Genomic DNA, 16,567 nt, shown 5'->3' on the forward strand with positions numbered 1-16,567 from the left:
TGCATCAGCTCCTGCCTTCAGGTTCCTGCCTTGACTTCCTTCCCTGCCTTTGGATGATGTACCACACACTGTAAGATGAAAGGACCTTTTCCTCCCCACATTGCTTATACTCACGGTAGTTGTTGTTGTTGTTTCATTTGTTTGTCTTTTACTGCAACAGACACTCTAAGACAGTGTGTACTAATTATACATAGTAATGAGTTTCATTGTATTTTCATATATGTAATATGTTTTTAATCATATTCACCTCTCACTGCCCTGCTTTGTTCTCCTCCCACTCCTACTGACCCTGTAGAAAAACTGACAGTGGCATAAATAATTAGAAAGCGTCAGCAGGCACTTTATATCCGCTTACTAACACAGCGGTAACAGTTTCCCCTTTTTCGTTTTTGAGCAAAGTCTCATAGAGCTCACATTGGCTTTGAACTCTTGGTCCTTCTGCCTCTAAAGTGTTGGGATTATAGGTGTTACTACCACACCCTGCCTTTATCATGTTTTAGAAACCTAGATTCAGACAAGTCTGTGCAGCTTCTGACTAGAGCTGATTTTATGCAAGTGGATTAAGGCAGCACATTTTACAAGGGGATTATAGTTTTAATATTAGAAAAATTAAAGTCAAGCATGCTAGCACATGCTTGTAATTCCAACTATTCAAGAAGACTGCAAATTCAAGAGAAGCCTGGGCTACATAGCAAGTTTAAGGCCAGCCCAGGCAACTTAGATTTTGTCTTAAAAGCCAAAGCAAACGAATAGAAACAACAGTAAAACAAAAATTGAGGTTATAGCTTTAGTGGTAGAGCCTGAGTTCCGAAAATAAGGGTAGGCAGATAGACAGGAAGGAAGGAGAGAGGGAGGGGGAAAAAGGAGGGCGGGAAGAAGGAAGGGAGGAGAGAGGGAAGAAAGGAGGGAGGGAAGAAGGAAGGAGGAAGGAAGGAAAGAAAGAAATGAAGGAAGAAAGAAAGGAGAGAGGAAGGGAGGGAGGAAGGAAGGAAGGAAAGAAAGAAATGAAAGAAGGAAGGAAGGAGAGAGGGAGGGAGGAAGGAAAGGAAGAAAGAAAGAGAAAGGAAAGAAGGAAGGAAGGAAAGGAAGAAAAATAAAGCAAGCAAACAAGCAGGCAGACAGTATGAGGGTAAGCAGGCAAGCTGGAAGGAGGGCAGGCGTTTATGTGGTCAGTTGGCTTGCAGCCCTGGTAAGACCCTGTCGAGACAGGTACTCAAGGAATATTCCAAGTGGAAAGGCTCAGCCATTAAGGAATGTCAGGGAGACAGTGGAAACTTAACTTCTGTTGTCGTTATTTGGTACATAAAGTATAATTTGGCCCATGCCAGTGAAATCCTCCCTCCCTTTCTCTGCAGTGGAAAATGTTGCGTAGTAACTTAAAATTTTCCGGAATCGTCACTTTAAATTAGCATTCCAAAGGGTTCAGCACTGTGGGTTTTCCTCATGTGCCTTTCTTGAAATAGGTAACTCTAGCCAAAGTGGCGTGATTCCCTGTGTCAGAAGGCAGAGAGCAATGGAAGACTGGGCTGAAGCAGATCTCCTGACAGAGAAACACGTGTGTTTGTCACAAAAGATGATCCCTTGTCAGCGCGAGGTGAAATGATGTGATTAATGTAAAATCTACTGTTTTCTTTTTAGAATTTATCACTTTAACATTCCAGACCATTATCACTGATAGATGGAGCCATATTAGAGACCAAGGGTAGGGACACCTGATATTCCTTCTGAAAGAAATAGGCTACTTTAAAATTTATCCTTAGTAGTTCTATCTAAAGGTCAAATGGCCGTGAAATTAGGTTGACTTGAACTGTTTTGATCTGATGGTGATTTGAAAGCTACTGTTCATACTGCTCATTTTGTGTTTACCTTTAAATAATATCCATTTATATATGGAACTAAATATGATCCAGGCTCGTATTCCACCCCCACATGCCCTCTAGCAATGAAAAACATGTCTAGTTATGATCAGTACATTTCTTATTTTTAACTGAGCTGATTTACTTCATGAATGTGGGCTTTTACCATGTGCTAGTTTATAAAATATGATTTTCAGCCTAATATAGCGAACTTGTTTTGTAAATGAAAAGTTCACAAAGAATACTTAGTTTGCTTTTAGTCTCTCTCCTGCTATGGCTCTCCCAGCCTTCTTAGCTGAGTTTTCCCTTCCGATTGGAATCCCTAGGACTGAGGGCCCACACCTGAGAAGAGGAGGCTTGGCTGGGTAACACAGCAGATATTCACAGCACTGTCTGCAGCCTCACTACCCGCCAGTCTAGAAGGTTAGAGTCAGAACAGTGGGTAAAACTAGGCAGCAAGCAGAGAAACTGGAAGCAAGAATGTGAGGGTTTGGTAGCCGTGGTGTGACAGAAAGGTACACAAGGAAAAGATCAGGAGAGTCCAGGTCACACCAGGGGTCACCCTGCAGGACAGAGGTGCCATTTGGACAGGAGCTCTTTGGCATCTCAGTGCACCCGAGTTCCTGCTTGGAAGTTTCTAAGGCTCCGGCTATGGTCTGAGCCAGTCCCAGGTGTGGCCTCGGAACCCACCTGAAATGCCAGTTACAGGTATGTCTGCTGGCAGGGAAGGGAAGGAGAGGGAGCCTGGGAAGCGCCTCTTGAGAAGCAAGGCTCAGCATTTGTAAATCGTGGGCACAAAGGCGGCACACTTGCTAAGCTTGGGCGCCCTGTGACTCACGACCTTGGTTACAACACGCCCATTTCCCATGCAGTGAGACTACAGGCAAGAGGTGCAGGCAAGGAAAGGGGGTCCAGGGTGTCTCACCCTTCCTGGTCAACAAACCTTTTATCTCTAGGGATTATTAAAATTCTGCTCTCAGGTTTCTCTGGCCACTTACCCAGAAGGCTGTAGAAAGGGGCTGCGCTGGCCACTTACCCAGAAGGCTGTAGAAAGGGGCTGCGCTAAGGAGAGCTAACTTACTTAGTTTTAAATGCTGCTGAATGGCCTAGCGATGGCCCCATGTTTAAGAGCACACGCTGCTCTTGCAGAGGACCAGAATTCAGTTGCTAGTACCCACATCAGGTAGCTCATAAGTGCCGGTAACTTTGGCTCTAGGGGATGTGACACCGCCAGAGGTACCGGCTTGCACATTCACACACCTACACAGACACACACTTTAAAACATAAATTAGAAAACTAAAAGCAGCTACACAGGGTTCATTCTGTCACACAGCTCTCTGTTCTCTTCCTCCTCCCTCCCTTCCTCCTTCCCTCTCAGAGACAGGGTCTCTTTATGTAGCCCTGGCTAGTTTGGAACTCACTGTGTAGACCCTGCCAGTCTTGAACTCACAGAGATATACCTGCCTTCGCCTACAAAGTGCTAGAATGAAGGGTGTGTGCCATGATTCCCAGCTTCGTTCTTTTTTAAAGATATTGTCCAATAGGACTGGGAATGAAAGTAAATAGTAGAATTCTTGGAATCAATGATACATATAAATACAGGTTAATGAATGAGAAGAATGTGATTTGTGGTCTTATGAATTGTTTTGCTGTATATTACATATATACATTAGATGCACAATAGGTATTTGATTAAATGTGCATAGCATAAATGTATATCTTTATAAATTTATATCGCTTAGGCATTCTCGAGAATTGGGTTTTTAATAACTTGAGTTACAGAGGGCTTTGAACTGCTGTGTGAATTTAAGGAACTGAACAGGATCCTTTGCAAGAGCAGCCAGTGCTCTAAGCTGATGAGGCGTCTCTCCAGCCCCTGTGTTTGCTTTTTTGAAAATTATTTACATATATATGTTTATACATATTTATATGTTTATACATTATACATATGTTTATGTTTATACATAAATATATGCATATTTATATATATGTAAATAATTTGTGTGTGATAATATGATTAACTTGTGTAACAGTAGTTATATGGTATGGTGGTATGTTTTGGTTATAATTCTCTTATTCTTGACCATCCGGGTCAATAGTGCTTCTATTTCTCATTATTGGAAAAGAATGTTGACACAAACATTTTAGGCAGTTACCCTCAACTCAGATTAGTCCAAGGGCAAGAGCAATTTTATAACATTATTTGGTACACATTGCCGGATTATGTTTTAGAAAGGCTGAGGTGATTTGGCATGCCACTACCCGTCTATAAAGCAGTCTCAGGTTTAGGCAGTTTGCACAGACTGAACAGAGTGGAAAATGTAATCACATTTTACCTGGAGGCCTAGCTGTAAATAAGTCCTCACAGGCAGACTCAACACACGGATTTTGAAATCAGCACCGGCAAAGTGCAAGTCAGTTCGTTTTTGAGAAGGCAAAACCTTCAGGTTAGGGGCTTTGGGGGCTGGAGAAAGTATGGTGTTGGAGTAAAAGCCCCTTCAGGACCAGTGTGCTACCGTGTTCCTCTCTGCAGATGTTCTCAATGTGAGCTCAGTGGGCCTGCAGGAAATTCTGTAGCACCCGAGAATGTGTAGGACACCAAGTGTTCTCAGGAGGTTTGTGGCCGAGGATGTCCGGTGGCCGCCTTGTGGTCACCAATCAATGGACCACATATCATTTGGGTAGCTGTTCAAGAAATGCCTTTCCTCATAAAAAATGTCAACTCAAGTGTTGGGGTCACCTTTTCCTCTGTGAAACAGTATTATCAACTTTATGATGAAAATTGATAGAGATCACAGATAGTGTGGAAATGCATCCATTTTATCAGGATATACTTACCTGGTGCACAAAGATTCCTTTCTCACGATTTTGACAGATGAGAAATGAAGACGTTTTCTTGAGAAATAATTTCCCTGATTGCTCATGCATGCTGACATGACATTGTATATTTGCCAGCTTCCCCAACAACTAAAAAAAAAAAAAATCACCCTGTTACCTAAATACATAACATGCAGCAACACATCATAGAAGTGGGCCAGGAGGGAACCGCCGAAGGCAAACATTGCGTTATATGCTGTTCAGAAAGGCAAACAGAAGCAAAGATAGACTCTCTAATAAAATGTCGGGTGGTTTAAAAATACCAGGTGCAGTGTTTTAAAGGGAGGAAAGTGGATGGGTTATCATAGACGCCCTTGTCACTGAGGAAATAGAAATTAAGATATAAAATGACCCAAATTTCCAGGTGCCCAAGTAGAAGTACCAGTGGGCAGAGTGAGGTCAGACACTGGGAGGGAAGGGAAATAGACCAGGATGTGGCATGACCTAATCAGATACTGAACAAAATGTATCTACCTTAGCCATGAGTTAGGTGGTGTCTAATTTTGTTTCATTGACTATTTTTACCACAATATCCAAAACTTTCGTATCACTCCAAACTTAAGAAATTTATTTTGTAATTGATTACCTCAGAGAGACATTTATTTATTTGTTTATTTATTTATTTATTTATTTAGGCTTAAAGAACAAGATGCTCACAGCCCAGATTTTGGTTCTGTGTCTGTGCCTCTGTTAGGATTGATTCTACTTGTGCTAGCCGACAGTTTCTCACTTTCCTCGTAAGGCTCCTATTGCTGTGTTGGTTGGAGAGGCTGCTCCTCCAAGTGGAGAAGGGGGGCACAGTGTTTGTCAAGAGCACGTAAGGACTTCCGTTGCTCTGCAGAAGTCTTCAGAACAATAGTTTTATGGGAGAATATGGGTAGCCAGATTTCTTTTTACTTCTTTAATGCACTTGAAACTTAAAAGGCAGTGTTGTGTTATAGATGATTTAGAGGAAAAGTAACTCATTTTTTTTCTCTTTGAACACAAAAGTACTTACCACTTTTGCATGTTTTGCTTTTCTTAACTTTTGTACTTTTAGCATATTTGATAGCTATGCATATTTTGTGTGCAATGGCTCCTGTGTTTTTGTGCCAATCTGGTAAAAACAGTGTGTTTGGGGGAAGTATGGTGAGCGGCAGCGGATGACAGGTGGTTGCTATGTTGCAGGTTGTGAAGATCTTAGAGAAGCATGACCCCTTGAAGAACACCCAGGCAAAATATGGATCCATCCCTCCAGATGAGGCCAGCGCCGTGCAGAACTATGTAGAACACATGCTGTTCCTGCTCATTGAAGAACAAGCCAAGGATGCTGCGATGGGGCCGATTCTGGAGTTTGTGGTTTGTGAGAACATCATGGAGAAGCTCTTCCTCTGGAGCTTGAGGCGGGAATTCACCGACGAAACCAAACTGGAGCAGCTGAAGATGTACGAGATGCTGGTCACCCAGTCGTACCAGCCCCTGCTGCACCATAAGCCCATCCTGAAGCCCCTGATGATGCTGCTGAGCTCGTGTTCGGGGACAACCACCCCCGCCGTGGAGGGAAAGCTGGTTGTCCTGCTCAACCAGCTCTGCTCCATCCTTGCCAAAGACCCATCCATTCTGGAGCTCTTCTTCCACACCAGCGAGGACCAAGGGGCCGCCAACTTCCTCATCTTCTCCCTCCTGATACCCTTCATTCATCGAGAGGGCACAGTAGGCCAGCAAGCTCGGGATGCTTTGCTCTTTATCATGTCTCTGTCCGCGGAGAACAGCATGGTGGCCAATCACATTGTGGAGAACACCTACTTCTGTCCGGTAAGTGGTGCGGGAGAATTGTCTATATGCTGTCAGTCATGTTTTAAATAAACGTTGATTGGCCAGGCAGGAGGTGTAGGTGGGAAAACCAGACAGGAAGTGGAAATGATGCAAGGAGAGCAGGAGAATTCTGGGGAGGAGGAAGCTGATTGCTCCCACTCCTGCCCAGACCACCGATGCAGCAGGATGTAAGCTGCCCCACTGAAAAAGGTACTGAGCCACATGGCTAAAATAGATCAGAAAAACGGGTTAGTCAAGATGTAAGAGTTAGCTAGTAAGAAGCCTGACCTAATGGGCCAATCAGCTTTATAACTTATAGAGATCTTGTGTGATTTTTCTCTGGGACTAAACAGCTGGGGGTACCAGGCAGGACAGAAAAACACAAACAAACAGGCCCCATTCATGTTCCAGGTAAGTCCCCTCCCTTGCTGTGCTTTCCTTCCAGCTCACTTCTTTCTGCTCATGTGCCCATAGCAAATGCTTTTGTTCCGTTTGTTTGAAGTTGTTCCTTCCACGGAAAGACGTTCAGAGGAACTTGCTTGAGGCAGCAGAGGTCTCTAAGTTTCAGTGCTAAAATACGGCTGAGCAGTAGCAGCTCAGAATTTACCTCTAAACTTGTGACCATTTCTTAATTCGTTTTTATTGTGTTGGGAACACTTTTTATTTCTTCGTAGAGTGTATGCATAGAGGTTGGTAAAGCCTGCACTTTTAAAATTCATAGCCTTTCAGGTTGACTTTGCTCCACTGAGTCAAGGCATGTGGTAAGACCCCTCACAGCTACTTTCGTAAATTAATTTGTTTCTCAGCAAGATAACGACTGTTAGTTGTAGGTCTAGAGCATTGATTTTATTGAGAAATGAATATGTATTTGCAGTAACAAAAAATTCTCTACTTTGTATAGTTTCTTAATCTGTGGAGTGAAACCAAAATGGTATGTATTGGAGTAGCCAATGCTCAGCACCAGGAAAAGTTGGGAACAGTATGTAATCTTCAGGGCTTCGTAGGTCTTGGAGTGATCTGGGTGTTATGTTGGTTGGGCAATAGCTATCAATGCTTTCTAAGCTCAGTGAACATTGATACTTTCTATTTTTCTACCAGTCTTTATAAATCATGTAGCCTTATGTATGTGAAATAGCTAGGAGAGCCCTGGTGAATTTTGTTGGACTAGGCAAGGCAAAGATTTTTTGTTATTGTTAGTAAACATCGTATGGGTGATTTTAGACCAGGAGAAACACATTCCCTAGAGGACATTTAGAAATATATGTGGTGGGTGGGCGTGTCTGCTTAGCATGGGGATATGATGCTTATGAAGAGGGGTTCACTTGCAGCCAATGTCCTACAAACATTACCAAGTGCATTACACACCCTACGAACAATACCAAGTGCAGGCAAGGATGTGGAAATAGGAATTCATATTAATTACTTATGGGGATGCAAATTGGTGCAGCTGCTTTGGAGACAGATTGATAGTTTTCTTTATAAAATGGTTTATTTATGTATTCATTTCATGTATATGAGTATTTTGCCTGCAAGTTTGTCTGTGCTTGCATGCAGTGCCTGTGGATGTCAGAAGATAGCATTCAGTCCTCTAGAACTGAAATTACAGGGATTGTGAATCACCCTGTTGGTTCTGGGAATTGAACCCAGGTTCTCTGGAAGAACATTCAGTGTTCTTAAACACTGGGCTATCTTTCCCGTCCTGACAGTTTCTATAAAACATACTTTTTATCGTATGCCTTTCTTGATATTATGCCAAGGAGTTAAAACTTACATCCACACAAAAACCTGCACATGGATCTTTCTAGTGGCTTTATTCATAGTTTTAATTGTAGAAGCAACCAAGATAGCACCCTTACTAGGTGAATAAAAACTGATCCATCCAGATATTGAAGTGACCTAACAAGACATGAAAATACCATGGGAACCTTAAACACATAACTACCAAGTTGAAAGAAAACAATCTGAAAAGGCTGCAGCTGTCTGAATACACTAGGTGACGTGTTAGAGAGAACACCTCTATGATATCTACAAAAGAGAAGCACCTTCCAAAGGAGGCAGGAAAGGCCTGGGAGGTTTTTAGGGAAGCGGAAACACTAGCGTGGGTGCATGCCATTGTATATTTGCTCAAAGCCACAGAATGTACAGCAAAAGTGAATTCTTATTTGAACTGTGGATTTTGAGTAACTGTAATGTGCCCAAGTGTTTCAAGATACAGAAAAGACAAGAACTTCTGAGAAAATAAGTTGATATATGTTTCAGAAAGCAACATAATTATGGTCACTAACATCAAATATTTGCATATTGTGTGACCCTGAAGCTTTACTTACAAATATTGTCACAGGTATGTTGAGTGGAACAGTGATTTAAAGAAAATAAAAGTTGAAATGTATGAAGACAAAAGATTATTAGACCATGATAATGTCTATTAGTATGTAGCTACACCTACATGTATGAAGACCAACAAATCTAAAAGCATGTTGCATCATGAATAAATAGCAAAGTGCAGCCTACCATTTTAACATTTACATAAAATTTACATAAGGCTTTAGAATGGTACCCTTTTTTTTGGACACACACATAGTTTAAGTAAAAAACAAATCAAGCAAACAAACAAAAACTAAACAAACAAAAACAAAACCAAGAACAAGAATAATATGTATTAACTTCAGGACTCGAGTCAGCCTTAGGAGGCAGGAAGGAAGAGGATGGCAGTGGGAATGGAGCAGGATTTGTTCTGTTTGTTGGCGCTGTGGATTGGTTGAACCCAGACCCTCATGCACGCACTCTGTCACTCAGCCCCACGCCCCACCTGCGGCTGTACCAGTGTTTGAAAAGCATGCAGAAAATACTCTGAAGAAACTGTAACAAAATGATAAAGCCTGATAAATACTGCGGTGGTTCTCAAGTCTGTCATTTTCTACTTATCTGTAATATTTCATAATTGAAAAATTCAGCTGTATTGGGAGAAGAATGTGGGGTAGTTTTAATGTTTAAATTTCCATTAACTGTGTTTGAGCTGATTTCACTAATTGTTGCTGTTATAAAAATGCATTTGAAAACATTATACAGTTCATTAAAAGTGGAGGGCAAGAAACTTTGCCAGCTGACCTTATTTGTTAAAATGGAAGACAAGTTTCTTGGGTTAGGTTGCCCCTCAGGATAGAGCCCATAATCTCATTTATACCCAGTTTTCCATAATTACATCTGACAACATAATTAAAATAAAAAAGCCCTTTATGTTGCAGATAAAAGCATACTCTATTAGCCAACCAGCTAAGGGCCACAATTGACAAAGAACTTTCTCTAATTAGTATGATTGTCAAAGTGTGTTACCATCAGGCTGTAGGAAGAGCAATGGCTCTCTTAGCAAACTGGACCCCTTTTGGAAACTTTTGTCTTCAAAGTTGATAGGAAGAGCACACGGGTTCTTTCTCATTTCTTGATTCTCAAAAAAAAGAAGGAGAATGCAAACGCCCTGGAGAACAATCTGGTACCAACAAATGATCACTTCTCTCCTTTTGTTTTTTTTTTTTAACCAAATGTAGACACTTAGACTATTTGTCATATGTTGGCAAGGAGCACGCAGCCTTGTAGATATGAATTAAGCAATGCAAATCAGAGCAGGTGACCTTTAGGTGCAGAGCCACAGGTAGGGAGTTCTTTATCACATACCCAGAATTTATGAGACCTTTTATTTTGGCAAGCTGTAGCAAATGGTCTCTACCAGGTGTTTTGCTGCTAGCTTCCCACCAAAGCCATCTGCTAAAAATCGTCGTATCTGCTAAAATTAACCAAGAACTGCGGGATGTTTAAAGGTTGACTGTAGCTTGCTCGGTGCTGTGTGCATGGCTTGTCCTTCCTCCATCACCATGTGCAAACCATTGCACTAATCTTGCATGGGGTATTTTCTTTAATCCATACAATAGCTCCTTTAAGTTTAGAGAATTCAACAACTTCCACTTAATGGCAGAGTCTGGCTCAAAACCACATTTGTCTGATACTAAAACTGCTTGTTGCAGCAAAACCACCCCAGACTGTCAAGAAGTTATTGCTTCTCACTGTTGCTATCGATATGGCCCTCTATGGTAATCCTTCCTTCACACACACACACACACGCACACGCACACGCACACGCACACGCACACACCCTTGTGTTTGATACCAGCTTTCTTCCCTGATCACTCTACCTCATCCTCTGAGACAGAGTCTTTGAACTGAAGCTTGTTACTGCCCTTTTGGCTAGTCTAGCTGTCCAGATTGGCTCTCGGGATGGCCTGGCTCCTCTTTCTGAGCTCTGGAGTTGAGGCACCACACCTCCTTGGCTTTTGTGTGGGTGCCGGAGATCAGAGAACAGGAAGTTCGTGCTTGTGGAGCAAGCACTTTACCCGCCGGGTCATCTCCTTAGCCCATGATAATCAAGAGCACTTTAGGGAGATGACAAGTGACAAGTACTTGGTTAATATTTAATGTATTGAGAATAAACACAATGTTTTACAATTTTGTGGTCTGGGTAGATGAGCCTCTTACTTTTAATTAGCCATTGAATGCAGATTAATGCACCTTTTTATAATTTAGTCTTCAAGTTACACGGTGAAATTTAAAAGTAAATCTCTCTTGATGTTAGTTCTTGAACCTAAAAACAAAACAAAACTGAAACTAAAACCGCCTACTCTTCTCCTCTTTCCACTTCTTTCCTCTGGCCCTGCTCCCTCGGCACCTCCGTATTCTCGAGGGTCCTGTTCGTGATCCTGAGCTGGCCTCTCCACCTCTCCTGGCCTGACTTGTTGCCTGCCTATGCATGGCCCACAGCCCATGTTCTAGAATTGTGCGTAATCTACATAAATGAATCTGAACTCAGAGCCTTGGAAGGGAATGCAGTTGTCAATAGATGTGAAGACTCACACTCCTGTCCGAAGAATGTGTAGTGCTTTTTATTTTGTCGAATTTATTTTCCTTTTTGTTTTTTCCACTCTGGGGAAAGTAGCTGGGCTATTTCCTAGCCCTATCTTATAGTGTCAGGGATGTGGTGGGGACACCCTGCCCTATCAGCTGTCATGTCTGCATGGGGTGCGTCTTTCTGTCTGGGCAGGCTTCCTGCTGTTCACATCCCAGCCATGCCCTTTAGGAAAACTCACTTAAAAAGTGAGTATTAGGTGTGTGTTATTTTTAATTACTGCCACTGATGTATGTAATTTGAAAATTAATGTTGCTGTAATTATATTGATATACTGAATAGTTATTCCCAGCTTTTTAGTCAGACAAATTAAGCTTGTCTTTATGAATTCATCTTCAGAGTCTCAAAGTGGTTTAGAAACCAGGAGAACACAGAATTAAAGTCTTTGTTCTGTGGTTAATTTAGCATGAGTTAGCAAATGTAATTGACTTTTAAAATGTAGCATCAAGATTAGACTTCTCTTCTTAGGAGGACTTTGGGCTCCAGATGCTTTTGCCAGAGGTTTCTCATTTATAACAGACAACTCATTTGGGTCACACTCAAAACTAGTATTAACGTGATTTGTATGGTTATGTTCCAAGGTATTGAGTGCTTTAAATAGAGGACATTTTCCTTGGGGACCACAGATGCCCCGATTTTTAAAGAGATAAAAGATCAATCTTGCTTACTGTTTTGTTTCCTATACTTAGCACCAGACCTGAAATTAAGTAGTCAGGATTTTTCTTATTAATGAGTGAGTTAATGTATGAGTGTCTAAAAGCTATTAGGAAATAGAACAAAGAAATAAATCTGTATATATAGAGTGTTGATATGGTCCATCTGTTCCTCCCATTGTCCTTTAGTCTGTGTCATCTTAGCTCCTAGTTTCTCCTAAGGCTTTCTGGGGTTTCCTTGTGCTGAGGCCTCCGCGATGTGTACTCCCTCATCACTGAGTTCATTGTGTTACTCTTGGAAGGTCACAGTCGAGACTCAACACACCTGATTGTATCAATCATCCCTATCTCCGGTGTAGATTGATGTGACCAGGTCAAATCAGGAGAGACAGAGAAGACAGAGCGTAAGCTAGTGTATGCCAGAGAGGTGACGGTTTCGCCAAGTGAAAGTAGAGGTAACTGTAGGGCTATGGACGTTTCCCCCTGGATTTTAACATTTCTGCCTGCAAGGCTTCTCTGTGTTTTGTTTCCCATACCAGGCTCTGTTTTTGTTTTTTTTTGTTTTTTTTTTTTTTAACTTGTCTTACTTCTCACGATCCTATTCCTCTTTGGTTTTCTGCTTGAGCGCTGGCTTCACACGATGGCTCTAGCTGGCCGCCTTTAGTCCAGTACTCTCGCAGGCGGCAGACCCACACAGCTGTCCATAGGGCTCTCTACCCAGGAGTCTCACGAGCCCTCTGTGCAGCACCCTAGAACCCTGCAGGATGTGGCTCGTATTTACTTCTGTGTGGTCAGCCCTCTCTGTTCTGACAGCGCTGGGCTGCTTAGTCCTGAGGTTTTCTTCTCTTCTTTCTCCTTTCAGCCCTTGTACAGGCTTTCCTCTGCTTGAAATAGTTTTCCTTCCATGGCTCAATTTCTGGCTTGTTCCTGTTTCCTCTTCAGCGGTCTGGACAGCGCTTCTGAGACCAATTCCCATTTTCATCCCCTACCCTCAGGTCAGAGTGAAGAGCTTTTGTATGTCGGCAGCATCCTAAATGTCCTATTGTGTGTTTTCAGCGTTTCTAACAGTATTGTAATTCCTTGCTTGTCTCTCGATGGCTGGGAGGTCAATGATGTACGCCACTGCCTCTTCTTCTGGCTCAGAATCCTTTCTTGAATGTTTCCATCCATTGAGTCACTTCGGGACCTGTGCTAGAACAGTGTCTTGTGTAATCAACTTTGGTTTTTTTTGCTTTTTCCCCCCTTTCAGTTTTTAACTATATATTTATTTATATCGTGTATGCCTGTGAGCGTATGTGTGTGGACGTGCATATGCCATGGTGTGCCTTGGTGTGGAGGCGAGAAAACAACTTTCAGGAGTCAGTTTTCTCCCTCCCCCGTGCAGGTCCCAGGGATAAAGTTCATGTGGTCAGACATCAGGCGTCCTTAGCTCTGAGCCATCTCTCCAGCCCTATAGCTGACTTCTTGTGTGCGGTCCGTGTCCTTCTGTACATTTGCTAAGTCCGGCTGTCTGAGATGCTGCATAGTTAGCGGAAGCCAATGGCCCTGTGAGACTCACAGCCTCCCCGCCCTTCTATCCTGTAAGCCCTTGGCACGAAGTGATCCTTTTCTGTACTTCTCTTTAAAAGCTGTTTCTTAGGATCAAGTTGGAGAATTTGACAGTTTAAAGTCCTTAATCTCACTTGCCAGGCCCAAATACTGTCGGCATAGTTTTAAGAACTGGATGCACAGGGGAAAAAGTAAATCCCAGTTTTGACTTAAAACCGGAAGGTCTTGGTTAGATAATCCTCATCCATTTTGCACTGAGACGTCACTGATGTTCAGTGTGGACTCACAGTTGCTCTGTTTGAACTTCTGTTACTAAATCTCAGTGTCCTGCCCTTCTCCCCGCCCTGTTCTTTCTTCCTGTTACATTGTTAGTGATGGTTGGAGGAACTCATACATATGGAAGTGTTTTCTACCATGTAAACTTGCTAGTAAGTGTCAGTCGTGATCCTTGACAAACAAGCAATCTTTCTCACAAAACTACTCAGAGCCTCCCGTCCTGGCCCACCTCTACTCCAGGCTGCCTCCCATAGACTGGAGTAATCGCACCGACACACTTCTCTATTGGCTCTCTCAAGTTATGCGGTACCGCGCTTCTTGTGAGTTATCCCTTCCCTGAACTTCTCGGGTATGAGACTTATTCATCTTTGTGTCTTGCCTTCTCACTTTTTGACTCCTGACTTATCATGATGCCTGACATAAAAGATCAGCCACCCTCATCAACCTCTTGACTAGTAGCTAATTAGCTCTGGTTTTGCCTTGCTGTCTGCTGGGGTACAGCTTCCTTATTCTATCTACAGAACAGGATTAAACCATCCTAGCTAGTTGCCACCTTCTTCTATTGCTACTCTGTATTTGGTCTTTGGACCAGTAACATAGGCATTCATGTGAGCTGTTCAGTATAGATCAAGGACTTCTGACAAGACTGTTTTGACTTGTTTTTCTGAATGCAGGTACTTGCAACCGGACTCAGTGGCCTGTACTCATCCCTGCCCACGAAGCTGGAAGAAAAGGGTGAGGAGTGGCATTGCCTTCTGAAGGACGACTGGCTCCTGCTGCCCCCCCTCGTGCAGTTCATGAACTCTCTGGAGTTCTGTAACGCTGTCATCCAGGTACTGCATGGCAGCAGCACAACCCGTGGTGGGCTGGAGTCTGCTGCGAGCTCCAGCCTTGCTGGGGATCCGCGTGCGTGAGCACCCTCCTCATTCAGATTTCTTCTAAACGAACCCTTCTTCGGTTTTGAGACATGCTCATGGAGTCATAGAGCTTTGCCTGAATCCCATTGAATATCCTGAAATGAGTGAAACCGTTTGATAGACTTCTGAAAGTTTCAATGGAGAACAAATGAAAGATTTTATTTTCTCTATAAAAAGTGTTATTCTGTTTTGATTATCCACTTACCCATCAAAAATAAGTTCACAGGCTAGCTCGTTAAATAGATATTTTTAGGCTGCTTAAGTACTCCAAATTATAACCCTTTTACTTCAAGGTCTTCCTGGGAGCTTACAAAGGAAAACACTTTATTTTGCTTAATGGTGCACACTACATAAAGAATATTGTTATCCCAATTGAATTTGGAAGAAGTTAACAATCTTCTTAGCTACACAAATTAAATTTACTTTGAAATTGGCTTGCTTTAGGGGGAAAAACAACCACTGAACTCTTGTGTATTTGGCTTTTTGATTAGATTTTTACTGTCGGATTTCTTGTTACTGCTTTCAATAAAAATCCAATTTTATATATGTTTAAGGGCATACTAAGTTTTCATCAAAATTTCTTCTATGTAGCATAAATGTTACCTTAATATTGGATTTATTAAGAAATCAGGTTTGTTTTATGGTGATTTTTTTTAGGGTGAGAAATGTCAGTTATAATCTGTTTTTCTACCAAATAAAGAAACAGCTTCTGGAGGAAAGGGAAAGTAAATTACTTTAGTTCCCATCTCATTTTTATTGCTAACTCAAAGGAAGTTTTATTTGTATTTAAGATAAATGGATTACACTTTAAATTATTTTCCCTTTAATATTATAGTCTATCAACATTTTCTTGCAGAAATGTATGGGAATAAAAATGATGGAGCTACTATTACCTCTTCTTGGGATGTACAGGGAGATTGTCAGTAATTTAAACAGCTAGCCTTACTTCCCTAGAAACTGCTTTTTACGTTATTGTTTGACTGAAGCGCTTTCCCTCTCCCTCTCTCTCAGTAAAGCTGAAGGACATGGTGAAGAGCGGGGAAATTATGTCTTTATTTCAAACTTAAGGCAAACATTATTTTAAAACATTTAAATAATGACTTTTGGTTAGGGAAAGCATTACTTATAAAAATATTAGTAAAGGTTTGTCCATGTTATCATGTATTTTGAAAATCAAATTTGGGAAGTTCAGTACCACCAACGTTTTCTGCTTTTGAACAACTGTCCACTTTTTATGAGAGCATTTTATAGACTCTTTTCTCCCTAATATAAATACCAGGAAATGCATCTTTAAAGTTCTCTTTTAGCAAAATAAGCACATTTAATTATCATTTTCTATGGCTACGCTCTTAAAACTGGAACACAAGTGGATTTGGAGCCCCGAGGGAGTTAGGGGGCAAGAATTATACTTTCTAATTTATTCATTTAGACTTATAAATATTTATACATAGTCAGTCTATTCATTGTCTTTTTCAAATCAACTTTAAAATTAACGTTTTTTCCATATTTGGAAGTATAACTTTAGCCGTTTATACTGTAATAGAGATTTGAAAAAATATCATGTCATCATGGGGTCTGAAGTGTTATATAACAAATGAAAACATGGCCCAAATTTGGGTTTCCATCTTGAATGTAAGATACACACAGAACTGCTTGGCTTTAAAGAACTGCGGAGATTGAGCCCTGTGTCC

General features: G+C 41.6%; 1 protein-coding gene across 5 annotated transcripts in view; it reads left to right on the plus strand.

The window, feature by feature from the left end:
* The window catches only part of Fhip1a (FHF complex subunit HOOK interacting protein 1A), a 226,460-nt gene that overhangs the window by 144,256 nt on the left and 65,637 nt on the right, over positions 1–16,567 (plus strand). For all 5 annotated transcript variants that reach the window (XM_085682533.2, XM_085682535.2, XM_085682534.2 and 2 more), the window contains 2 exons: positions 5,902–6,528; positions 14,634–14,792. In XM_085682533.2, coding sequence (XP_085538659.2) covers positions 5,902–6,528; positions 14,634–14,792 — 786 coding nt within the window. The remainder of the gene's footprint in view (positions 1–5,901; positions 6,529–14,633; positions 14,793–16,567) is intronic.

The sequence above is a fragment of the Myodes glareolus genome, chromosome 20 (genome assembly GCF_982192425.1).
Source record: "Myodes glareolus chromosome 20, mMyoGla1.1, whole genome shotgun sequence".
In the NCBI taxonomy this organism is placed as follows: domain Eukaryota; kingdom Metazoa; phylum Chordata; class Mammalia; order Rodentia; family Cricetidae; genus Myodes; species Myodes glareolus.